The sequence below is a fragment of the Seriola lalandi genome, unplaced genomic scaffold, assembly GCF_002814215.2.
Source record: "Seriola lalandi dorsalis isolate HSWRI2012SDOR001 ecotype SW California unplaced genomic scaffold, Sedor1 jcf7180002054043, whole genome shotgun sequence".
Lineage (NCBI taxonomy): Eukaryota > Metazoa > Chordata > Actinopteri > Carangiformes > Carangidae > Seriola > Seriola lalandi.
The window spans coordinates 1-27,183 of NW_019524596.1; the positions used below are offsets into that span (position 1 = coordinate 1).

The 27,183-nt window shown below is 38.5% G+C and overlaps 3 protein-coding genes across 3 annotated transcripts; all 3 read right to left on the reverse strand.

Moving 5' to 3' along the window:
- Positions 1-6,677: 6,677 nt before the first annotated feature.
- On the reverse strand, positions 6,678-15,370 carry LOC111652608 (RNA-binding protein MEX3B). Its single transcript, XM_023402928.2, has 4 exons — positions 14,848-15,370; positions 13,725-14,309; positions 11,761-12,002; positions 6,678-11,607 (listed from the first exon to the last, which is right to left on the reverse strand). The coding sequence occupies exons 2-4, from the start codon at positions 14,233-14,235 to the stop codon at positions 10,390-10,392; spliced, it is 1,971 nt and encodes a 656-aa protein (XP_023258696.1). The 5' UTR covers positions 14,236-14,309; positions 14,848-15,370; the 3' UTR covers positions 6,678-10,389.
- Positions 15,371-16,163: 793 nt separating this feature from the next.
- On the reverse strand, positions 16,164-22,327 carry mbd3a (methyl-CpG binding domain protein 3a). The gene is made up of 7 exons (XM_023402905.2): positions 22,181-22,327; positions 21,124-21,289; positions 19,443-19,580; positions 19,044-19,134; positions 18,770-18,947; positions 17,144-17,299; positions 16,164-17,025 (listed from the first exon to the last, which is right to left on the reverse strand). The coding sequence occupies exons 1-6, from the start codon at positions 22,192-22,194 to the stop codon at positions 17,149-17,151; spliced, it is 738 nt and encodes a 245-aa protein (XP_023258673.1). The 5' UTR covers positions 22,195-22,327; the 3' UTR covers positions 16,164-17,025; positions 17,144-17,148.
- A 933-nt stretch (positions 22,328-23,260) lies between these two features.
- Positions 23,261-26,706, reverse strand: uqcr11 (ubiquinol-cytochrome c reductase, complex III subunit XI). Its single transcript, XM_023402904.2, has 3 exons — positions 26,561-26,706; positions 25,681-25,811; positions 23,261-23,662 (listed from the first exon to the last, which is right to left on the reverse strand). Exons 1-2 carry the CDS (start codon positions 26,608-26,610, stop codon positions 25,691-25,693), a joined length of 171 nt encoding a protein of 56 aa, XP_023258672.1. The 5' UTR covers positions 26,611-26,706; the 3' UTR covers positions 23,261-23,662; positions 25,681-25,690.
- Positions 26,707-27,183: the final 477 nt, after the last annotated feature.

Here is a 27,183-nt window from a genome sequence, read left to right on the forward strand (position 1 = left end):
AAATTTGAAAAAACGTGATATTATAGTAAGGCATAAAAATGTGAAAAAATGTCATAGTATAGTAAGGCATAAAGGTCATAGTATAGTAAGGCATAAAGGTCATAGTATAGTAAGGCATAAAAATGTGAAAAAACGTCATAGTATAGTAAGGCATGAAAAGTCATATTATAGTAAGGTATAAAAATTTGAAAAAACGTGATATTATAGTAAGGCATAAAAATGTGAAAAAATGTCATAGTATAGTAAGGGATAAAAATGTGAAAAAACGTCATAGTATAGTAAGGCATGAAAAGTCATATTATAGTAAGGTATAAAAATTTGAAAAAACGTCATAGTATAGTAAGGCATAAAATGTCATAGTATAGTAAGGCATTAAAGTTTGAAAAAACGTCATAGTATAGTAAGGCATGAAAAGTCATAGTATAGTAAGGCATAAAAGTCATAATATAGTAAGGACCAAAATATGTGAAAAAACGTGATATTATAGTAAGGCATAAAAATGTGAAAAAACGTCATAGTATAGTAAGGCATGAAAAGTCATAATATAGTAAGGTATAAAAATTTGAAAAAACATCATAGTATAGTAAGGCATGAAAAGTCATAGTATAGTAAGACACAAAAATGTAAAACAATGTCATAGTATAGTAAGGCATAAAAATGTGAAAAAACGTCATAGTATAGTAAGGCATGAAAAGTCATATTATACTAAGGTATAAAAATTTGAAAAACCGTCAGGCACAAAAATGTGAAAAAACGTCATAGTATAGTAAGGCATGAAAAGTCATAGTATAGTAAGGTATAAAAATTTGAAAAAACATCGTGGTATAGCAAGGCATAAAAGTCATATTATAGTAAGGTATAAAAATTTTAAAAAACGTCATAGTATAGTAAGGCATAAAAAGCCATAGTATAGTAAGGCATAAAAATGTAAAAAAAAAAATGTCATAGTATAGTAAGGCATAAAAAGTCATAATATAGTAAGGCATTAAAATATCAAAAAAACATCATAGTATAGTAAGGCATAAAAATGTGAAAAAAACGTCATAGTATAGTAAGGCATGAAAAGTCATATTATAGTAAGACACAAAAATGTAAAAAAATGTCATAGTATAGTAAGTCATGAAAAGTCATAATATAGTAAGGACGAAAATATTTGAAAAAACATCATAGTATAGTAAGGCATAAAAATGTGAAAAAACATCATAGTATAGTAAGGCATAAAATGTCATAGTATAGTAAGGCATGAAAAGTAATAGTATAGTAAGGCATAAAAATGTGAAAAATATCATAGTATAGTAAGGCATAAAAAGCCATAGTATAGTAAGGCATAAAAATGTAAAAAAAAATGTCATAGTATAGTAAGGCATAAAATGTCATAGTATAGTAAGACATTAAAATGTCAAAAAAAACATCATAGTATAGTAAGGCATAAAAATGTGAAAAAACGTCATAATATAGTAAGGCATAAAATGTCATAGTATAGTAAGACATTAAAATGTCAAAAAAAACATCATAGTATAGTAAGGCATAAAAATGTGAAAAAAACGTCATAGTATAGTAAGGCATGAAAAGTCATAGTATAGTAAGGCATAAAAATGTGAAAAAACGTCATAGTATAGTAAGGCATGAAAAGTCATAGTATAGTAAGACACAAAAATGTAAAAAAATGTCATAGTATAGTAAGGCATAAAAATGTGAAAAAATGTCATAGTATAGTAAGGCATGAAAAGTCATAGTATAGTAAGGCATAAAAATGTGAAAAAACGTCATAGTATAGTAAGGCATAAAAATGTCATAAAATGTCATAGTATAGTAATTTGAAAAAACGTCATAGTATAGTAAGGCATAAAGGTCATAGTATAGTAAGGCATAAAAATGTGAAAAAACATCATAGTATAGTAAGGCATGAAAAGTCATTATAGTAAGGCATAAAAATGTGAAAAAATGTCATAGTATAGTAAGGCATGAAAAGTCATAGTATAGTAAGGCATAAAAATGTGAAAAAACGTCATAGTATAGTAAGGCATGAAAAGTCATATTATAGTAAGGTATAAAAATTTGAAAAAACGTGATATTATAGTAAGGCATAAAATGTCATAGTATAGCAAGTTATTAAAGTTTGAAAAAACGTCATAGTATAGTAAGGCATGAAAAGTCATAGTATAGTAAGGCATAAAATTCATAATATAGTAAGGACCAAAATATTTTAAAAAAACATCATAGTATAGTAAGGCATGAAAAGTCATATTATAGTAAGGCATAAAAATGTGAAAAAACGACATAATATAGTAAGGCATAAAAATTTGAAAAAACGGCATAGTATAGTAAGGCATAAGAAGTCACAGTATAGTAAGGCATAAAAATGTAAAAAAAAAAAAGTCATAGTATAGTAAGTCATAAAAAGTCATAGTATAGTAAGATATAAAAATTTTAAAAAACATCGTAGTATAGTAAGGCATAAAATGTCATAGTATAGTAAGACATAAAAATGTAAAAAAACATCATAGTATAGTAAGGCATGAAAAGTCATAGTATCGTAAGGCATAAAAATTTGAAAAATATCATAGTATAGTAAGGCATTAAAAGTCATAGTATAGTAAGGCATAAAAATGTTTAAAAAAATGTCATAGTATAGTAAGGCATAAAAAGTCATAATATAGCAAGGCATAAAATGTCATAGTATAGTAAGACATTAAAATGTCAAAAAAACATTATAGTATAGTAAGGCATAAAAATGTGAAAAAACGTCATAGTATAGTAAGGCATGAAAAGTCATAGTATAGTAAGGTATAAAAATTTGAAAAAACGTCATAGTATAGTAAGGCATAAAATGTCATAGTATAGTAAGGCATTAAAGTTTGAAAAAACGTCATAGTATAGTAAGGCATAAAAGTCATAATATAGTAAGGACGAAAATATTTGAAAAACCATCAAATATTTGAAAAACCATCATAGTATAGTAAGGCATAAAAATGTGAAAAAACGTCATAGTATAGTAAGGCATGAAAAGTCATATTATAGTAAGGTATAAAAATTTGAAAAAACGCCATAGTATAGTAAGGCATAAAAATGTGAAAAAACGTCATAGTATAGTAAGGCATGAAAAGTCATATTATAGTAAGGTATAAAAATTTGAAAAAACGCCATAGTATAGTAAGGCATAAAAATGTGAAAAAATGTCATAGTATAGTAAGGCATAAAGGTCATAGTATAGTAAGGCATAAAAATGTGAAAAAACGTCATAGTATAGTAAGGCATGAAAAGTCATATTATAGTAAGGCACAAAAATGTAAAAAAAATGTCATAATATAATAAGGTATGAAAAGTCATAATATAGTAAGGCATAAAATGTCATAGTATAGTAAGACATTAAAATGTCAAAAAAAACGTCATAGTATAGTAAGGCATAAAAAGTCATAGTATAGTAAGGCACAAAAATGTAAAAAAAAAATGTCAGTATAATAAGGTATAAAAAGTCATAATATAGTAAGGCATAAAATGTCATAGTATAGTAAGACATTAAAATGTTAAAAAAAACGTCATAGTATAGTAAGGCATAAAAGTCATAATATAGTAAGGACCAAAATATTTGAAAAAACATCATAGTATAGTAAGGCATAAAAATTTGAAAAAACGTCATAGTACAGTAAGGCATAAAAAGTCATTGAATAGTAAGGCATAAAAATGTGAAAAAACGGCATAGTATAGTAGGGCATGAAAAATCATAGTATAGTAAGGCATAAAAATGTGAAAAAACGTCTTAGTATAGTAAGGCATTAAAAGTCATAGTATAGTAAGACACAAAAATAGAAAAAAATGTCATAGTATAGTAAGGCATAAAAAGTCATTGAATAGTAAGGCATAAAAATGTGAAAAAACGGCATAGTATAGTAAGGCATAAAAAGTTATAATATAGTAAGGCATAAAAATGTAAAAAAAAAATGTCATAGTATAGTAAGGCATAAAAAGTCATACTATAGTAAGGCATAAAAATGTCACAGTGTGGTAAGGCATAAAAATGTTAAAAAACGTCATAGCATAGTAAGGCATGAAAAGTCATTGAATAGTACGGCATAAAAATGTGAAAAAACGGCATAGTATAGTAAGGCATAAAATGTCATAGTATTGTATGACATTAAAATGTCAAAAAAACATCATAGTATAGTAAGGCATAAAAAGTCATAGTATAGTAAGGCATAAAAATGTGAAAAAATGTCATAGTATAGTAAGGCATAAAAAGTCATCGAATAGTAAGGCATAAATATGTCAAAAAACGGAACAATATAGTAAGGCATGAAGAGTCATAGTATAGTAAGGCATAAAAATGTGAAAAAATGTCATAGTATAGTAAGGCATTAAAGTTTGAAAAAAAAGTCATAGTATAGTAAGAAATAAAAATTTAAAAAAAAACGTCATAGTATAGTAAGGTATGAAGAGTCATAGTATAGTAAGGCTTAAAATTTAAAAAAAAAAGTCATAGTATAGTAAGGCATAAAAAGTCATAATAAAGTAAGGCATAAAATGTCATAGTATAGTAAGACATTAAAATGTCATAAAAACGTCATGAAAATCTCAAAAAACATTACAATGTGGTAAGTCATAAAGGTGTCAACAAGTATCATACTATAGAAAGGCCTAACAACATAGGTTATAAAATGTCATACTATAGTAAGGCCTTAAAAGTTATAATATAGTAAACCATAAAATGTCATAGTATAGTAGGTTATAAAAAGTCATAGTATAGTAAGGCATAAAAATGTCATCATATAGTACATCATAAAGTTATAATATTGTAATGCATAAAATGTTATAGTATAGTAAGGCATAAAAAGTTATAGGATAGTAAGTTATAAAGTCATAATATAGTACGTCATAAAGTCATAACATAGTAAGGAATAAAAAGTCATAGCATAGTAAATCAAAAAGTCATAATATAGTAAGGCATAAAGTCATAACATAGTAAGGAACAAAAAGTAATAATATAGTCAGGCATAAAAAGTCATAGTACAGTAAATCAAAAAGTCATAGTATAGTACATCATAAAGTCATAGCATAAAGGCATAAGGTCAAAAGGTCCTAGTATAGTAAGGCATAAAATGCTATAGTATAGTATGGTATAAAAAAGTCATTATATTCATTTTCATTTTCATGGGATTCTTCGACAGAAATTGAACTCATACTTTGACATATCCTCCATTTTATGTTTACTCCTGCTAGCAACCTGACTGTTAGCCTACAGAAGACAGAAACCAGAGTTAGCTTGCTAGTTAACACTAGCTAACATGGTTACATATCATCAGCTGACATGTTTCTGGTGACTTCAGATAGCCCCGCCCTTTCAGTCATTCAAATGTTAGCATGCCTAGATCGGCTGTCCTGGAGATGTAGCGTCTTGGAGGGCGCATTGGAATGATTTAATATGACTTCACTCCAAACAAAGTGTGAACGAGGCCCCCTGGTGGCCACAGGGGCCCTAACCAGCCACTTAGCTGGCTTATACATTGGCCCAGCCTTGCTGATACCTCTTGGATTGAGACAGCAGGATGTTATATTGACACAAAGCTTCGGCTTCAGGCTTCCCCTGCAGTGAGCGCTCAGTCTGTTCTCTACGTGACCGCTGACCTCCCTGTGGAGGGGGGGAGGGTACTATCACACATCACCACATGTTTTAAATGTTCAGTCCAGAGTGGAGAAAAAATTTGCTAGAAAGTCTAGAAAACAGAACAATGGGACTTCAGAACATTTTCTCTTAACCCTTTAGTGTAAAATTACAAGAATCATCATGAGTTACTGATTGTCAGTCTGAGTAAACACAGTCATACTCTGTAGCAATATATGGCAGAGGTGATCCTACTTTGATTTAGGACTGAAACTAACACTTTCATCACAAATGAATCTTCCAATCATTTTCCCTTTTACTTAAACAGTTGATTTATAAAAGGTCAGACAATAGTGAAAAATAACTATCTCTTTCATCCCAACACTGAGGTTTTTCAGACGAAAGAATGTTTGTATAATGTTTGACAAGGAAATGCAGCAAACTCTTAACTTAACCTCTAACTTCACTTAAAGAGGCTGGGACCTGTAAATATTTAGCATTTTTGCTAGACAAATGACAAAGTATTATCAAAATCATTGCCAATCAGTTTGCTGTCCATTTACTAATCCTTTCAGTTTTAGTTCAGTTCATAAAATGCTACAAGAGTGAAATAGGATCCTAACCAGAATGCATGCTGACATCCTACATTTGCTTTTGTCTGAACTGTGACCTATAACCTACATATCTTTAATTCATACTGGTGTAAAAGAGAAATTTGAATATAAAAGTTTCATAGGGGACCTTAAACAAAAGTGTTTAATTTTCTATTGACTCATCATTTCAGGATTATTCTTAAGTAGGTGTTCAAAAGAAATAAAAACACACATTTCCATTAAAATGTTAGATCCAGGCCAATCCCACTGATCTATTAATTTTCTAAAGAATTAACATTGTTCTGTTTTCAGATGAGCAAAGAAAAACATTTTTGAGCTGCAGTTCTCCCCACCACCATCACCACCACCATTATTCATGGTTTGATCTGCTGCTCTGATGCAGGCATCTCTACTGCCATCATGTGGTGAAGATGCTGCACATTACTCCTCTGCACCCAGCTCAAATAAAGACACAAAGCCACAAGTTCTTATTTTACAGTAAAAAAATGAAACCAAAAAACAAGACTTTATTAAAGAAGCATAAAAAATAAAACTCTTGATACATTTCTCATAACCGTCAAGTCAGCTCAAATTATATGATTATACAATTTTCCCGGGTCACGGTTAAAAGGTCCATAAACTTTCAAATAAAATATATTTCAATTTTAAAATTTCTTCAATAGTTTTCTCATTTTGTTATAAATTGCCTATATGTAGTACACAGGAAATAAGGAAAATAAAAAATGGAAAATAAAAATAAATTTGAAGTAATAAAAAGGGTCACATTATTGTCTGGGATATTTAGGTAAGCAAATAAATTGTAAAAAATAAAATGTGTAAAAATTTTTTTTTTTTTTTTTTTTTAAATCTTAAAAATTATTAGCTAATGCCAGGTGGCTTGAAGACATGCAGATGGTTAACTTACAAATAATGATACATGTTCTTTAGAAACTACACTTATCTTCAATTAAGTCATTTTGCTTTTGAAAACAAGATCCCAATGATTGTATTCAGGGTATATACACACACAGGTCAGGACTGAAACCTAGTTTGCTGACGTTTTACATTTTGGTTCTGCATACAAAGAGAATTAAAGCAAAAATAGAAGAGCGGAGGCTTAAGGGGAGTCTGTCACCCCTTAATGGCGTGGCTCTCTTTGCATCCCCCCTCTAATCACAAAAAAAAAAGGTCAGAGGTCACTGGCTAGCATGCCTCAGGAAACCCTGTTTTCAAACCTTTAGGAAGGAAATGGGGGAGGGGGTAAGTTTGGCTAACAAAAAATAAAATAAAATAAAAATCAGCAGTCAATCTGAAAACATTTGTACCTTTTTAACAATTAAACTACTGTACATTAAACCCTAACATTCTCTCATTGGCCAGAAAAATCCCAGTGCAGCACCAGGACTGACATTAGACCCATCTGGCAAAATACAACAATTTCTTTAATACGTCGACTTGGACAGTTTGAAGATGGGCTGCAAGATTGGCCTCAACAGACTCACACAGTAGACACGACTGATCTGTTCACTCAGACATATTCGTGGCCCTGCATCTGTTCAGAGTGTGCACGAGTAAGAAGATGAAATGCGACGCCCGACATCAGACGGGATGGGTTGCCAGTTTTGACGAGAATGAGAACAGGGTTGCCAGGTCTACGATGCACTGCAAGAGTTTTGACTGACAACTTGAGTGGACCTCCTGCTGCAACCAAAGCACCATGGGATAGCCTTTAGAAAGACTACCAGTACAGCTCCTGGGCAGATTTTTCCTACACGTGTGGACACATGAATCAGTGCACTGCTGCGCTCAACCAGGACAGCTGCTTATTAGATTCCTACTGCCCCTGTCACCCAAGTAGCAAACAAACAGTCAAGACAGCAAATAAGTCGAACATTACACTGGCTGGAGCACCAAAGCACAGCAGCAACTGCCCATTTTCACCTATCATTTACTCAAGTAGAGTTACCCTTTTTTCCTTGTTATTAAAACCCCACAACCCATCCTGATCTGCGGCTACGTCCAGGGTGGAGGACACACTGTGACGGCGATGCCCTACACTCTAATAGGATCTGAATGTGATGACTGTGTAGGGACAGTTAAGAAAATAATTAATAACAACAAGCAAAAACATTCTGCAGCTGCTGGGATTTGAACACAAAGAGTGTCTGGAAGCCCTGGATGACCTAGCTACTAGCTGCCATAAAGGATAAGTTGATTCTTTCCTACTGTGCGAGCCTGAAAAATGTGATCATGTGTCTGTGCAGTCAGAGGAAGCCCTTGAGAATTAGGTATGTGTCATTTTAATTCAGTTGTCATGGCTTGTCTCATTCTATGAGCTAATTCCATGTTATGTTCAAAAGGGCCACAAACAGCAACCGTGTACCATCACACAGACATCGCCCAAATCTTCCGTACAGTATTAACACTATAGGAGGCAGTTACTGCAAACTCTTGAGAGAAAAAAACAAAAAAAACAAACAACAAAAAAAAAGCACAAACACAAAAACAGGATGCAACTGCCTCATCGGAAGTTATGCTATGAAACACAGGACAAATCGCAAACAACTAACCATATAGTGCACTACATTTGGCCGGGAGTACAGCGCTATATGGGTGTGACAGTGTGTCATCTGAGAGTGCCATACAGCTTTGCTGTGAGAGTGGGGTGGAAGACCAAAACTTAACAAAACAGTAAGAACTGTTTCTTTTTGTTTTTTATTTTTTGCTTTTTTTTTTTTTTAGATTTTTTACTTTTTAGAGGGGCTGTGGGTTACAGTGCATGAAAAAAAAAATGCTTCAATCGAGCCCCTTACTATTGTTTCATGTGGGAGGAGTGGACATCTCTCCTTAACCTTATTGGACAAAACATTCACGTGTGACATCAGAAAAGCCCTATCTTATCCTAAAATTCAAAATATGTCTGTAAGCCACACACTCGACAGTCAAGAGTCAAAAACTAGTATAAAACACTAAATGAGTCGATCTAAGTGTAACAGACAGGATATGACAGGAAAATGTCCCGGTGTGGATGGATCAGAGCATCGCCTTCCTATAAGACTGAGTGAAGTGAAGGAGAGGGGCAGCAGGACAGAAACCAGACCTTCTCAAGGTGAGGACATATAACGATGCCGACATGAAGAACAGCATGAGTGGGCATTACTCTCACACACACACACACACATGCGCGCGCAAGATAGAGAGATGTAAAGGGATTGTCAGGCAGCCCAAACGTACAGACCTCAGACACATTCCTTCAGTATCACTAATGGTACGTTTCTGACGTATTAAAGGATAATTAATGTGAATTGATGCAGCAGCCACATTTGAAATGTGGGGTAAACTCATCCAAATTCATCCAACATGTTATTGAGTTTGATCAGGAATTACGAGACGACTATTAATAGCATTCATTTGGCATTACTGATGGCTAATTTTTCTTCTGTGGCAACGAGAAACAGGAATTCATCCTTAAGAGGTCCCTCGGGTGTATTGTTCTGCTTGGTGCCTGACTACATGCCGACCTTTAAAAAAGTTCCAAGCTTACAGAAAAATAGCAACCCCGCCGCTTCATGTCACAAACAACAGCATGAGTGAGAGCAGAGGAGAAAGCAAGGGGTTTGTTTGTTGGAACAGTTTGCGTCCTGTCAAGAACATTAAAATAAGGAGTAGAAAAGTGCAGGCCTCAGTGACAGCTTCATCGAAAAATATCTGTTAAGTACAAAAGTGTCAAAAGGAAAGGCTGTGAGAGAGAAAGCAGGCAGAGATCTGAAGAAGCCAGAATGAAGAAATGTTGAGACAGACCGGCGGCCAGCGATGCAGGCTGCTCCGGGTCAAAATGAAGGCCTGAAGAGAGATAAGACACTAGTTTCCTTCCATAAGTTCACCACCTAGAGACTGTCTGAGCCCCAACTGTCTGCAGACCAGTTTCAATTAACTTCACTCTGAAAATAAGTCATTGTCATTATTATTATTATTATTATTGTTATTATTAATCTTGACAGTTATGAGCAATAAATCAACATCCTTATAGTATCATCATCTCTATTAATGTATTTATTATGGTCCATCATGTGTGTGTGAAGGTTATTAGTGTGAATCCTTCCATCGCCTCCGCCACAGCTGGTGCCCCACTCAAGTCCTCTTCCTGTCACCCAACCCTCATATTTTATCCCCCACCCCACCCCCCTGCTCGGGGCATTAAGAGAAGATGCGGATGCACTGTGTGGTTGGGGTGTGGCAGACAGGGCACTCTGGCTCAGCTGACTGGCAGATTTGCCCGGCACACTCCATGCAGAACAGGTTGTGGCCACAAGGCACCAGGGCTGCTGTCACCTCGCTCTCGAAACACACAAAGCAGTCCCTGTTGACCCCGGGGCCAACGCCGACCAGACCCGCGACCCCAGGGCCAGAGCTGCCTTTCAGCCGGCTCAGCATCCCCGAGCTGAGACCGACGCCGCTGCTGCCTCCCTCTGAGTCAGTGGGAGAGCCACCAGGTAGAGAGGATGCCGAGCAGGAGGAGTAACCGGTCGATGAGCCGCCAGAGCTAGAACTGGAGGCTCCAGAGAAGGAGCCGCCTCCTGCGCTGCCAGACTGTAGCCATGAGAGAGTGCTGAGGGGGTCGCTCTGTGCACGACGGGCTAGCGGGTGATCCAGAGGGCCCACGCCTGTGTCCTGAGGCAGAGTTGGAGACAATCGTGGAGTGATGGCGCCACCGCTGAGGCCGCTACTGTTGCGACGTAGAGGCTGCTGCTGGGAGGAGCCGGCTGTCTTATTGCCTGTTCCACCGTTGACGAAAGGCGCCCATATGTTGGAAGCACTGAACTCAAAGCCCAGTTCATCTGAGGAGGGCAGTCCTGGGGTGGAATCGCCCCCAAAAGTGAATCCTCCTCCAGCACTGCTGGAGCCTGTGCTAAAAGGGCTAGTGGGACTGCCTCCCTCGTTGGCTTTGCGGGTGGTGCTGAAGCTGTCTGAGCTCATCCCGCTGTTGTGCGTGTGATAGGCGACGGAGGAGGACATCTTCCGGTTGGAGGAGTGGTGCATGGACATGGGAATAGGAGGAGGGGGGGAAGGTGGAGGCGGAGGGGGGGCAGAATGGTGATTGGTAGCCCTGGACCACAGAGATGCTCCAAGTCCTCCACTCAGAGAGCCCAGGCCTTCCAGACTGACATCAGTGCCGTTGGTGTGGAAGTCGTTGTCTCCCTGCAGGTCCACAAAGGTTCCAGTTCGCAGGGTGATGTGGGTCTCGATCTCCTCTCTCGCTCGGTCCACATTTTCTGGCATCCCAGTCACCTCAAACACAGGGTCTTTCTCTCGACTAGGTGTCACGATGTAGGTGTGAGTCTGTTGCTGGATGCGCTTGATAGTTGCTCCCTTCGGTCCAACAACTAGACCAACTACTCTGTAGGGCACCCTGACCTGGATGAATGATATAAAAATATTTTAATGTCTGAATAACAAAAACTTTACTTTCTAGAGATGTTAATAAAACTAGCATCAAATAATTCCTTTGTTATCTGGCAAGCATAAAACAAAAACACAACATGATGACTAAGCCACAGGTTTCTGTACCTGTATGGTGGTCTGTCCAGGTAGGTGTGGTGGTCCAGGAAGCGAGCCCCCTCCACCAGGTCCTCCAGCTTTGCAGCGGGATGCCCGGATCATAGAGAAATGCTCAGCCGCAGAGACAATTTCACGTTTGGCCATCTCCACATCCTCCCTGCGTCCCGTCACGATGAAAACAGGATCCTCGCCCCTCACGGGAGTCTTTATGTAGGTGTTTGTTTTGGCACGCAAGGCCTTGATCTTACAACCTGGAAGGTGCAGAAAGGAGAAGCACATGGGCATTAGTTTTATAAAATAAACACAAAAATTTCATATACACTTGTATATACACACTGTAGCTATAAAGATGTGGTTATGTAATCAAATAAAATCGGTTCATTTAAACGCTCTGTTGCACGTTTATTAAGACATTGTTAAAACTAATTCTATCTGATACAACTGACCTGCAATAAATCATTTTATCGAGGTTATAATGTTCAGTTTTTGTTGAAACCAAGAGATGCAGATCTAACTTTGTAGGTGGATTTTGGATGATGCAGTTTGTGGTGCTAGCATTTTTAATATTTAGTCTACATTCATTGAAATAAATTAGGTGGACAATATATTAAAACACCTCTTAGCATAAAGCAACAGTTCCAACAGCACATAGAGTGCAGCTTTTAAAATGGCAATAAAGTTGAATCAACACCTCTCTAAAACAGCTGAAATGAAAACTGAACACTGAAAGGGTTTATTGAAGGACTGTTGCATTAGCCTGATTGATATATAAATAACTGTGATTATGTTCCATAAACAAACAAACACGTAGTCAAATAAAAGCAGTTCCAATATATTTCTGAATATGTAGACAAATAACTCAGCTGCATTGTGTGTAGTCGGTGCTGAATCTTCAAAAACAAACACCAGCAGGACAGAACTCCAACAAATGCACATTTTTATTATGGAAACCAACCATTCTCAAATGTATGTATTCATATCTAAATAACACTGAAAACAAATCCAGCAGCTATGTGGGATATTCATGAAGAGCCTGTCTGCCCAAATATACTGTCAATGGCTGCTGCACTGCTTGTGTCAACTCATGTTGCTCCACCAGCACCTACTGTGTGCTCTGTTTCTTTAAATATGGACGGTTCATTCCCGGCGACCAATAGGGCGCAGAGAGTGTGATGTCATTCTGGGAAGCAGAAAGCATGGCTTTTTCAAACAAAGAGAACAATGCCATAACGCTACCGCGGCAGCGACGGGCAAACCAAACCCACAACATGATCCCGGTCAAAGTGTGCGGCATATGTTGGTAAAAACAAAAGAGAAAAATTACATGTATAAAAATGCCGCGGCTCGTACGCCAGCAGCAGCATCGGCAGACAGAGCTGGGTGCAGGGCGTAACACCGCCCAGTCCCGTGTTTGTGCGCCTGCTGCCCCGTTTCAGCCTAAAATCTGCTCAGCAAAGACAATTAATCTGCCATAAACATATATATGAGTTAGGAATGTGAGTTCAGTGTTGAAATGTGCCACTAAAGATCTATGATATATAAAATGGGGATATTTCGGTGTATTTCCTTTGTTTGGTGCAGGCTCCTAGACATGTCCAGACTCCCGACAATCTGCCGCTTTGTCTGACCCTCTCCCACCCCTCCCCCTCCCTCCTACTCATCAACCACACTCTCTCACCCACTCTGTCAAGGCATTGTCTAAATACTACTAAAAACGGCATGCAAATACAGTAGGTATGGCATTTTAATGGAGTAGCCGCATTATGTTGGCTTTAAAGACCCAAACAGTTAGTGCAGTCCGACCAGAGCACCGAGCTCAGTCTGTAAAAAGTTCACAGACCCTCCTCCTCACCAAGGAGCCACCCAAACAAAGAACAACCAGGCTGCATGCTGCCTGAACAAGCTGTCCATAAACATAAACAACATATAATTCCTCATTCGGAACAGCATCTCACACACACTCGTGCTCTTACCTTGTCTCCCCACTATTTCAGCCACATGTTCTGAGCTGGGGACAGGCACACATTCAGTCATGTTGACACTTCTTTTCCTGCTGCAGAGGACGGAGCTTTGTTCCCCGTGGAGCATGGAGTGCGAGCCGGTCATGTGGTCCCCGCCCGAGCCGTAGTACTCCGGGGATGGAGAGCAGGACGTCGGGGAGTCCCGTGACCCGCCGGGATGCTCCAGCATCTGTAGGTCCACGTACCCCCCTCCACCCACACCGTTGCAGCTCTCAGAACCCGGACCCTGGTTCCCATCCAGAGTGTCCACCAGCCCGCCTCCTCCGCTGCCACCGCCGCCCCCACAGTCCACTTTCTCCAGGGCCATGAGTGACAGCTGGTCCAGGGCAAAGCGGAGCGCCTCTTGGTGGTCCTCTTCCCGGGACTCCTGGTCTGTCTCTCGGGGCAGACCGACCCCGTTGTGCTGGCTGCTGATCACCACGTCGTGGTCCATAATCTCGGGGTGGAATAAAGGGCTAGGCATAGTCTCTCCGTGGATCTCACATCAGATCACGGATGCCTGTTTGTTGGGAGTGAGCTCACCCTGCTCTTCTTCCTCTGAAATAAAAATGGGAAAACAACAATAAGTCAAGTGTTTGTTTATCATTAAACACACAAAACAAGGCTGGGGGTGAGCCCCGTGGAGCCACAGATCATTCATAAACACCAGCAGACAGTAACGGTGTTGATTTGGGCGCCTTGCTTTGTCTGTTGTTGCTTCTTGTCTGACAACTGAAGCCATCCAGGCTGGTTGTTTTGTCAGGATAAAGCATGCCCGCCTTAACACAAGTGAACAAACTATTTCCCCGCACCGATAAGAAGAACCATTGTGGTACTAACTTCAGTCACACCTGTATGTGTTGCTCGAAATAAAAAAATGTAGATAAAAGAAGGATATAAGCTGTTGTTAGCTTCACCAGCCAAGCTAACAGGCTAGCTCCACATAGTCGGCACTCAGTCACGTTGTCGACCCCTTTGTTTGGGAGCACCACAGCTAGCTGTTAGCTCTGTTCTGTCAGCCGAACTTAGGCTCTTTCTCAAAGGCAGCCGTGTTGATTTTTAAAATTAAACAAGTGCTAAAACCACGCGAACTTACTTTATCTTGCCTTCGTCGACGAGGTCCTGTCTTCGGCTGTCGCCCAGCTCTTGAGGGAAAGATGAGAAGCAGCCAGGAGGAGAAGGAGAAGGTGGAGGAGGAGGAGGAGACCAACGTTGTGCTGTGCAGCGCTAGGAGCTAGCGGGTTAGCTAACTAGCAGGCAAAAAGGGGGGCGTAGGAGAAAAACGTTTAAAAACGCAAGGAGGGCACTGTTGTTTTTTCTCTGTCTGGAGAGTCAAACCATACTCCTGGGAGTGTCACTGGGTCCTCATTCTGCGTACCGTCAGGGAGACCGCAGCTCAAATCCAAGGTTAGCGGTTACCTTTAGTTAAAAAAAACAGTGATTCTCGGCTCAGTGCTGCTGCCTGACCCCGGTCGGTCCGCCGCCTTTGTCTCGCCAGGCGCACGCCGCTCCGTCTCCCGCACACGGCACTGACGTCACCCGCGACACAACAATGGGTTCAAAGGCCACATGCAGCAAGGGGAGAGCATCAACGCAAAGCCACTGTCACTGCCATTGTGTCTGCAGGGCACTATTTTATTTTCCTCCTATAGACCTTGTTTTTGTATCCTGACTGCTGATAAAATGTGGTCACGGTTGGGTGTGTTCATCATGGCTACCAATGAGGTGTTTTGGGTGGTCCAACTACAGCACTGAATGATGCTTATGCAGTGTGTGTGTATGTGTGTGCATTTATTTGTGTTCTGTAGGTTATTAAAAATTAACAATAAAAGGAATCACATAAGGGCAATGGGTTCATTTCAAATCATGCAAACAGTTAAATAAAATATTCAAAGCAAAACCTTCCCTCATACCAACAGTTGAAAGATATCAGTTTTAAGGACAGGTTTGTATTTTTTCAAGTTTATCTTAATACAACATCCACATGCCCACACCTACACTAAAAGTGTTCTTGGTCGTTGTAATTATTCCTGTTGTCCATGCTGCCTGTTAAGTGATTCCTTTGATTTTTTTTGAGTAGCAAATTCCCTCTTTGTGTTTTCTTGCAGAGCTGTGGTGGAGCGATAGTGACACAAAGGGGGAATTTAGGACTAAAAAGATAAATTCTTGGTTTGACTAACTGCTGTAGCCTCATTTTAGCTGTGGATGCATGACTGCAGATTTCATTTTGCTTTGAGAAGGGATCTCTTTTACAGCCAGACGTGTATTGTGTATTGTTTTAAGATAGGCTTCTTAAAAGGAAGAAAGGACCACTATCTTAATCCTAAAACTTGTGTCCATCTACCTCAGCCTCCTAAGTGTATGAATGGTAATGATCAAAAAATAAATAAATAAATGACACACTCTACACCATTAACAAAAGAGCTGCATTTATTTGACAGTGATACAGAGACAAATAATGAATCTTGTAATGAGGTACAGTACATCAGGTTATGAGGTACATCAGTGTTGTATTTGTTTTTGTATTTTCTGAGGGTATACATCTTTTCTTTTTCTTTCTTCAAATGCAGTTGGCAAAACAATACAGACAATTCTTCTATTAATACAAATGACATGGCCCGAACTTTAAAACCATGTAAACTCAGATTATTGTGAGAATAACACCACTTTGAACTGTAAACCTTGAATCAGTCTAAATGTGATTATTCACAGCCACAAGAGTGCTGTGTGCATGTAAACATACTGCAAACTACACAACACTACCTACAGTGCCAGAGTTCAAATATAAAAGAGCAACATGTTCTTGTTGAACAGTTAAAAAGAAACACCATTAGAGGTTCTGAACACAAACTGATACAACACACACACACACACACACACACACACACACATACAGACACACAGACAGACAGACACACAGACAGACACACACACTTTTCATTCACATACATCAGGTTTGTGTTTTTAACTTTGAGCTTGAATAGCTGTTAACAGAGTGTAACACTGCATTCTTTAGAGCACCATCCAAAACTATCATACATTGGTAGAGGTAAAAATGAACTGAAAATTAAAACTCAAAGCACCCTTCAGGATTACATGGTCACATGTAAAAAATTAAATTTAAGAAACAAAGTCTTTGTTTAGGTTAACAAAATCTGCAGAATGTCTGCACTTAGGGTCTATTTGTTAAAAGTGTATAAAAAAAAAAATCTTCATGGATCCAATTATTTGAAAATAAAATGGAGTTCACCAGTAAACCTCATGTCAAACAAGCCTGTGGGAGAGATGAGACAGAGAGATGTTACATGTTTAGGAGTTTACTTAAGTGCATAACAGTTTAAGATAATCAAAGGCAACATGATGGCAGCAATACGCTAATCATTACCGTGTACCTTGGCTATAATTCCTCCTTGTCCACCTGCTCAACCTTTTCCTCTACTTTGCTGGCTGCTGCCTCTGCAGTGGTGTCCTCTATATGAGCCAACATGTCAGCCATAAGGGCTTCCTCAAGCCGCCTCCTCACATTCTGCACCAGGTCCTCCTGCTTCCTGGAAGACACAGACAAGGAAAAAAAATTGCTGCTGGTGCTAACGAAAACAAACTTATCATGGCAAAGACTTGATAATTATGAACAGTATTTACTTTAAACATCCTCACAACTAATGTAATGTGTGTGTAGCAATTTAATGTGTTAATTTATTGTGCACAATCTTTACTTTGTTGTTAGAAATAATATATTATCTGATGGCCACCAAAGCACTGTGCAGTGCAAATTTAAACCTGAGCAGTTTTGGCACGATTGACTGAAGCGAGAGTTCCCCTAATCCTGGCAGTGTCTCGGCACTCATCACCCATTGAACTTAACAAGTTCAAAGCAGCAACACATGACAACAGTACAGTACATTAGGGTGTGTAATATATCAGCATCTGCCACAGACACCCATTTAGTCAGACCAGGGATGTCACAAGAACCGATACTTCAGTACCAAGTCGATGCCAAAATTCTGTCTGTAGTTATTTTTCTACAATACCATTGGAATTGAAGACACTGTAGATGTCAAAGCTACTGGAGATGTGACTCTTCTGCTTAAGCGTTCTAGTCTAACGCTGGACTTGAAGAGAAGAACAAGACAGGGACAGTAAACAATAACATGTGGAATTGCACGGGAGGCAACAGGTCCACTGCAACTTGTGGAAAAAAACTCTTTATTGTGATTGGTACAGACTACCAAATTTCTGGTATCTTGACATTCCTACATCAGCCTATGTATACGATGAAAGGTTACTTAGCTGTGACATTCAGTTGTGAGCGACCCATATTGACTGTTTTAAACAAGGACTCTTGATCTCCTCATTGCAATAGTGATTCAGTGTCCAAAATGACAACAATTCACCATCAGATTAAAAAAGTCAGTTAGTTTTTAGTGTCAATACATTAAAAAAAAATACAGGGTATGTCTGGCAATAATATTTAGACCCCTGTTGCCGGTGCACTGGACCCACAATTGTGGCCATTAAAGAACCATCTCTCCTTACCCAACTACTGAACAGTATGTATTGTGTATTTTTGTGTCATTTATAGTACATCATCTGGTAAACCTGTTGGTAGAACATCAAAACAATAGGAGAGGCTATTGATCATTTTAAAAGCATGGATTGTCAACAGAAAAGATGAAAAGTAGAAACCAGCAACTTCCTCTTCACAATACTAGAGCATTACTAGAGCTAAAAAACGAGAGTAGTGTAGTGATACAGTACTCCAGAATACAGTACTGTTCACCCTAGCACATTTTAAACTTGGTGCTCTTTCTCACGCAGACGACACATGTATACTCCATGTAACACCAATAACAACAATTTGACTTGTTCAGTAACTTAACATCATTACCCCGAACTAATTCACATTGACATTTTGAATTGCCACCTTAACCAGAACCCTATAAATGACAAAAAACATCTACTTAAAAAGAAGCCACCAGCAAGTGCATACAGCTGGGCTGTATGTGTGAACATCTTACCTGATGTCATCATCAGTCACTACGAAGGCTTTGCAAAGAGGCTGTGCTGTGTTGAGCCAGACTCCAGGATTTTTCTCCACTGCAGCGGTGAGCTGTCCAGTGACCGGTGAGGGGCTGGTGTGCAGCGCACTGGCGATGGAAGAAAGCAATGTTTTATCTGAACAGGCAGGGCCAACACCTAAGGAGAGTTAAAAAAGCAGAGGCACAGGTCAAGCTTGTTGAAAATTATCACTTGGAATAGTATATATTAGTCAAGTCTTTAGGTTACTCTTACCCTGTAAACCTTTAGGAAGATCCATAGTTTTCACCAGTTCCTCTGCAATATCAAATGCATTTAACCCGCTCAACTTCCTCTCCCAGAACAGCTGAAGATTCAAGCAAACCAAAAAAAAACAAGAAAGCCCTTGTTAAGTTTTGAACACATTAGGATATCTGTACTAGGACAAATTAACCCTTTAATACTATCAAAAAAAAAATGGAAAAGCCACAACCGAGTCATGACAAATCACCAGTCACAACTTGCAAGTACAGCAATTTCCTTTGACTCACTTGCAATTTTATAATATTAACAGCAATGATTTGTACTGTTTACTGACGAAGCTAAAAACAAACAAAAAAAGCATGAAAAAGAGAGAAGAACTGAAATGAGCATGTTTTCTGCCCTCTGACTTACTTGTTTGGGTTGGTCCACAGCCTTCTGCGGGTCAGTCTTCACCTTGTTGTTGGGGTGATTTGTTACCTTGGTCACTGGCTGTTTGAAGATGGACGCTGTCTGTCGAACTGGTAGTGTTGTGTTCAAGTCAGGCTTGGCCTTTAAGAGAAAAAAACATGACTGATTGGCCAAAATTCTGATAATTATATTTTATCATTTTTCTATCATAATAAAATAAGAATATGGTATTAAGGATTATATCAGTTTTACAAGGCACTGAATATTCCTCGCAATACAGTCACTGGTTAACCATAAAACAATGTCTGTGGGAGAGGTTTACCAGTAAGGAAGGCAACAATGTGGACTGGGCCAACTCTTGTAACTTTTCCACGTTAAAATGTCTAAAAATAACTAGACCTGTGTTTTATATTTTCTTTAGTTGTGTACTTACATTATCCCAAATGTTTCTAGCAATTTTCAAACGTAGAGAAATCTATGATTTTAATCATGGTAACAGTGCGTTTCATTTGGTCGCCTGTCAATGGCGTCATATCCCCTTTACGCATGTGTCAACATTGTGGTCGTCTGTCAGAAGTGGTCAAAATTGACTTTTTATCCAGTTTTAAGCCACATTTTTAAATTACACTTTTCAGATCTTGGTAATTTTTAACCGGAAGAAACATTTTAGTCATCACACATCTGGATCTTAAGTTAACAGAGTTACAAACAGAGTAAACGTTAGCAGCAGTCGTAGAAACACTGATTTTTAAGTTGAAACTGACACTGAGGAAATCCTAACCAGAGGTAGCTGACTGCAATGGCGGTAATGGTGATGAAGACAACTCCCATGTTTTCATGCAACTTCACGACGTCAACAAGCCGTCTCTTGTTATTGTTTTCATTGAGAGATCTCCAGCAGCAGAAAATTACATTTTGTGCATTTCAATAGCTACAGAGTTCCACTGCTCACTGCTAATATGTAGATGTGTCCAAAATCCCTCCTAACTTTCTACCAAGTACACGAGATATAGTGTCAAAATTCTACTTTTAAATTAAGTCAGAAATCTAAATTTACTAGACTAATCTATTAAATGTTTATTATGTAGATCATAGTGAGTGAAGAAGAGTAATTTCAGACAAAGCAACTGTGCAACACAACTGCTGCTATGGCGACTTATCATTTGCAGCTTTATAGCTGACTGGCACAGAAAGCCACTGTTTAAAAAAGAAAGAAAAAAAAAAAGAACAAGTCTCATGACATCTTAACTACTATTTGCCTGAAGGCACATGGGAGACTTTGAAGTGGAAGAAGGTTGTATGATTTAATGACATCTAAACTGAGCTTTTTAGCTGTATTCTTTATATCAAATGCCTTCTCCTGAGTTCAAAACAAAACTGTGGATGTGTCCTGGAATGGCCAAGTCAGTCCAGGATTTAATTAATCCGAAATTTGTCTGGATTAGGAAGAATGCATTGTCTAGATGTACAACGCTGATACAGACCTATGCACAAAGAATCAAGCCTGACATTACTGTCAAAGATAGCTCCACTGTTCACTCTGGTTCACTTTAACATTGAAGACTCATCACTCTCAAAAAAGCATCATTAAAACCACTGTCATACAATTATGTAAAACAATTACATGAAAAGGTCTAGGGGAGTTAAACATGCCTCATAATACCAAAAGCAAATACAGTCTCACCCTGATTTGATGGTTGATGTTGTAGAGATTCTTGTGTCTGCTGCGCTGCACTTTGGCCAGGAGCAACCGTCCTCCCCGGGAGTGGCTGGCACTCACATCTGTGTGAAGGTTGCTGCCCAGACCACGGACTATCTGGGGCTTGTTGAGGATGCACTTAACAGGCGCACTAGAAAGAAAACCAGAAACTTCATCATCACAAGACCAGTGATCATTTCAACTGAAGAATTAAAGCAATTATGGCCCTGAACACCCACACATGGCTTCTCAGTTAATTCTGAATGACTGGACCTTTTCACAGGCAGATGCTGGACTTGGTTTTCTGAGGTCACCCAATTGTATAGAACTTTAAAAAGGATCAAAAGGTTGTTGTTACCTGCCTGACAGGTGCAATGACAAGGACTCAGGAGGTGTCAATCAAGCACATTTCACCCACTCTGAAAGAGGTGTCATCAGCTAAAGTGAAAAACACCTGTGTGGATGCTTTAAGGTGGATTTATAAACTGATACAGTTTTGTAGTTGAAAAACATTAAGGCTGGCTGCCTCTTCAAGCTGTGAGCTCGGAGTGACGTATAACTATTTAAGGGACTTGCAAGCAGATAAATCGGCGGTGAGCTACTCGTGAAGCAGCTTATTCTTCGCCTCCAAGTTTTAACAAGGTCCCTTTGACGTAGCCGTGATTTTTGTACCCTTATTTTTCATATAACTGGCCTAAGTGTGCCGGGGCCCATCGCACCGCAAGTCAAGCGTGTGTAAACAATGAAACTTAGCTAGCTAATCAAGCTAGCAGCGTCGTTAACGTCAACGTACCAGCAGCGACCAGCATTATCAATTACTGTTGCTTAAAGTTTCCTAACATCACGAAACCAAAAACTCTCTCGACCCTACGTTTACCTTCTGTAATACAAAGTGTGAATAAATAACCTAAACCTCTTCATTTGCTGCTGAGTGTTTCTCAACTACAAAACGCATGTCTCTATGTATGCATGCGTGCGTGCATTTCCTGCAGAGAAACTTTCATTTTAACATCTCCTTCGACTACACATTTAAAACTCCCACCTCTTTCTTTCCATGGTCCCGGTTGTCTTGATTTGCTTGCCTCTGATTACTGGCTCGATAGAAATAAGAAGCCAGCTCGCTGCTTCTTACTTCAGTCATGAATTTACACCGAGTCCGGTTTGTTATCGATCCCCGCTGTCTGTCTCCCGTCAGGACCTTTACAACTGTAGATCACTCCGCCAACCCCGTAACATAATAAGCACTGTAATCCATCCGCCGCACTCTTGTAAACTAGTCCGAAAATGATTTCATAGCAACCTTGCAGTACCTTACTTAGACATTTCAATGTTGTGCAACTTTGTAATCATAATCCACTATACTGTACATTTGAGGGGAAATATTGTACTATTGGTAAATAAACCAGTGCGTTAATATTTTACATTTAAGTTGTGATTACTTTAGATAAAGCTGTACTTCAAACTACTACATAAAAGTAAATAGTGGTATAAGTACTTTGACATAGCACCTCCAGGATCTGCTACAACATTAAAATGCTGCTCAGAGGTAAACGTAACCATTTATTATTCTGCATAATAAATACTTGTACTTGTATGCACTTTGCTGCTAATACTTTCAGTGGACTGGAAATTCAGTGAATTTACATTGTATTTGATCGTAGATAACTCCAGTTCGACTTGGAAAGGTATGGGATTTAAAGACCTAGAAATACCTGTTATGCAGATACAAAATACAAGAAAAGCAGCCCTACTATCAGACATCAACACTGGAAACTGCACCTCACTTCCAAATCAATTGGTTGGACTGGTTGTGTAACAGTGTTAATCTTATTGTCTGTCAGCACATGAGTAAAACAGGCTTATAGTTTGAAACCTAAAATACTGGATTTTTATCCCTTGTCAAACAATCTTTCTCTAAATATACCTTTGAAATTATGATTAAAACATGACTGATTAGGCTCATAAATGCCAGATGAACACAGTGGAGGCACAATTCAATTACTATGACTTTCAGTCAGTGATGTGACACAGCACAAGTCCAAACTCCACTCATGAGTCTGCACCCGGCACAAAATCATCAATCAACCCAAAGCAAGTGCAATAATTACACACAACCACAACATGAGGTAAATCTCACATACTTTACTTCTTCTCTTCAAAACAATTACAGCATGACATGAATGACAGATTTTTATTTGTTTTGATCCATGGTACACAGGGGACTGATGATTAAAATAAATATCTGAACCCAACCCAACAGGAAAGGAAAAGAAAAGTCCATATATCATCTCCGTTTTCATTTTTCTTCCATTCATGTTTTCACTGGTGGAGGGAAGTTGAAATGCCAAACCCTGGTACATTTCAATTGGATGTTGATGGGGAACAATTCAATGTTGACTGAGCTGCAGGATGAAGACGACAGGCTTTCCAGTGGCCTGGCATTCAGGTGGACAACAGTGCAAGGTATCGGCTGCAGCAGTTCTTGTTCATTATTCAAGTCTTTGTGTAGTAAAACAGCACTGACCTGGCAGCAGAAAACAAAGAGTCATTATGTTGTACAGTAGAAATGTAGGTTTTGCTGTAACAGGCAAATCAAATACCGAGACTGGAAGGAAAGTTTGAGTTTGAGTGACATGGTTGGGAGTATGAGCATTTCACTTAAAAGCACATGTTTATGTTTTTGTTCAGCAATTAGACCTTATTCTGAAAACACTACCCAAATCTAACTCATCCAACATCTTAATACAAGACTTGTGGGTGAAACCAAAGGTTTAAATGCTACACATTTCCAGTGGTTGAAGGCTTTTCAGGCATTTCTTTCTTATTAGAAGCTGCTACATAGAGTACAGCCTTAAAATAGACCACTGTCCTGGATTCTGGTCTCCTGACACCTCTAAACTGCCCAGCTTATTGTCTCTGAATTTCACTCCGTTTGTCATTTCCACAGTCCTGACAGTTTTCTAGTCCCTGGTGATGAGGAGTTCTCCACAATCATCTTGCTGCCACCACAATGATTCTTTAAAAAAAACAAAAACTTATTAGCCAGGTGATGACATGTATCTTTTATTGTCCAAGGTAGCACTTAGTTTTCACAAAAAAACATTTTCTGTCGGATTAAAGAATCTTTCCTCATCACCTTTTCACATGGCTGGTGCATAATGAGCTCCTGGAAATGTTCACTGCAGGTCAGTACGCTGAGAACAGTCAGTGTTTACACACAACCAGGTAAAGACCCAACATGAATAAACTTCAAAGGACGATTTGATCTGTCAAGTCGTCTTTTTTTGGACATCTGACATTTCCTCATCACAATTTCCATCTTGACATTGTTAAAGCAATCACACTCAAAGATGTGTTCGAGAATATTAAAATTGCTCTGTTTATTCTCCTACTTAGGGCATAAGCAACATACAGTGAAAGATTAAGATTATGACTTTCTTTGACTCTCGGCTTGTTAAACTAGCAAAATGTGTAAACAGGGAAAGTGCATGAAGTCACAACTGCCCGACACAAAAATTCAGTTTCTGAGTTGTTTCAGAGTAAGCTACATTGCGTATGTTCATTTAAATAAAGAAAGATGTCAAAATTCAGCTATATGGCTGTGATATGTGTTTAATAATTTAAGGACTAATATAGTTCCATCAGATTGAGGCATAAGATAATATTGGACTGTGACCACTCACACGATACATGTTAACAGGACTAATTACTTAAACAGGGGCAAATCTCCATCCAGTGCTGTCTGTGGTCCCTGGATGTAGGTCTGCCTCTGTTTCCGTTATTTATTTGTGCATGAGTGCTGCTCTTGTGTGTTATTTTGCATCTGTTCTCTTTGCTGTGCTGAAACAATAGTGGGCAGGAAAAAAAAGATCTTCTATGCCCAACAAACATGTAATATGTGAAAAGACACATGGGATTTTTATGCCTGTGAGGACCAAGTGTGAAGGGTAGTAGCACTACCTTACACAGTTACACAGTAGACTTTAATGCTGCAGGCAGATTAGTATGTGCTTTTTTTAAAATCATGAACAATACTGTGAATTTGCTACAGGTGGGAAAAGAATGTGTAATCTTATCAATATGGAGAATTTGGAGCAAAGGGTCTTAAAATATCCTAAAACACCCATTCTGTAATAATATTAAACTAATTTGTGAACATTTTTAAATCTGTTTGCTTTGTGATTGTCAGATTTTTTTGTTTAGATTAATAGAAACAGATAACTACAGAGCATATTGAATTCAGACAATAATACAAAATGCAAGAAATGCGACTGAACAGTTAGAGCAGTAAATCAAAAGCCAAATTTAGATGTAGAGATTGGAACTGAGCAGGCCCATACTAGATATGTACAGCAGACAGTGTCAGGTTCTTGTTTCTGGCTTTAAAAGATGCAGTGGGTGCAGAAATATTGACCCTGACTGTGATTATTGAGCCAAAAATAAAAACAAACAAAAAAAAGTGGTAGTGCTTTAACTGTCCTTATTCATCTAGTGCCTTCCCACCTCCGCCACTTTTACTCAATGTCTGCAGTTATCTCTTACCTGTGTGCCACTACTCGTCCTTTTTGAATTTGCCGCTGATGTAAGGAACATAATCCAAAAACAATCGCCAGTCTGTGAAGTGGACCAGAGCTACGCCTCCAGCTGTGCCCCATACAGCCAGAGTTGGGATCCTGAGCAGTAGAGAACATTGTTAACATTTTTCTTGAATTCAAAGTGACAATACAATGAAATCAATAAAAGTGATCAGAGAAAAAAAAAACAATACACAATTTTGACTTTGGTAACATTCTGAAGTATTTTAGGGAAAAAACACACAAATATTAATAAATACTACAGGTCAGGTTAAAGAGGCAGGTTGTTGTTTTGTGGAGTAAAGATTCAGTTGATTTGTCAGCTAGAAAATTATTCCTTGTACAATAAATATCAAACACCCAAGCTACAAAGTGTAATGCACCACAAAAAGCAATTTTAACCTTGATAGTCGGCAGTTTATTTGTGTTAAAATAGTTCCACAAATACAAATGTGAGGGGTTTCTATATCAACATCATTTTGACAGTAGACTCTGGCAGACGATATGACTGATTGACAAATTATCTACCTGACTAATCTATAATAAAAATAACAGTTACAGCCCTTCAAATTAGACCAGTTACCTAGTTGGTTAAATTAAACACCTATTCTTTCAGAATTGATGCATGAAATTCACACTTTTACTAGGTAACGATTTTGTATTACTTCAAAAATGTATTTTTAACCATTTTGCCTGAGTTTAGCTGTCAGTGAGCTGAAGTCAGTTTGTCCCCACAGCGATGACCTCGGCTAAGCTAACAGCTAGCCAAGGACACATTGAGACTCTGTCAGCCCATGTCTTTCTTCTTTATGATTTTACGACTAATACGATATAAAAACACATCTTACCATGACTTGGCTATGGCCACATACTTCTGACCGACCATTTTACTGATCATTTTGGCTGAAATAAGTCCTCCTAACGCTGGACCCGCCGCTTTAGAAACTGAAAAGAACTTCCGATTTTCGATTGCTGACTACACCTTCTGCGCATGCGCCAAGAGTACTTCCGGCTATCCAAAAGCTAAAAGTCCCTTACAACAATAAAAGCCGGAGAAAACTGAATAACAGTCCATCCATGGCATTATTACCTAATGGGTAAGTCCTGTCTGTAAGGGCGCCTTGTGTCAAAAATACTTCTATACACCTTTACTGACTCAGCTTATATTGCGCCTACATGGTGAACATGCCCTGTTGAGTGTTTACTCAAATAAACATTTACTAATTTACACACACAAAATCTAGAGCCAGGTAGTACTCCAGCACAGGAGCACTAATTTGCTTCTGGGGCTTTGTACAAAATGTAATGAAGCTGCAATGTGTAATCAACTGAGTGCAGTGTACTTAACAGTGGGAGGTGACAGTACAACTAGGTTCTGCCCCCTAGCGGACAAATCAACCTTTGGGAAATCTATTGCTGCCAGTCCGTGAAACCCTCTACTTGCTTGGCCTGTCTTAGTTGGGTAACCTCA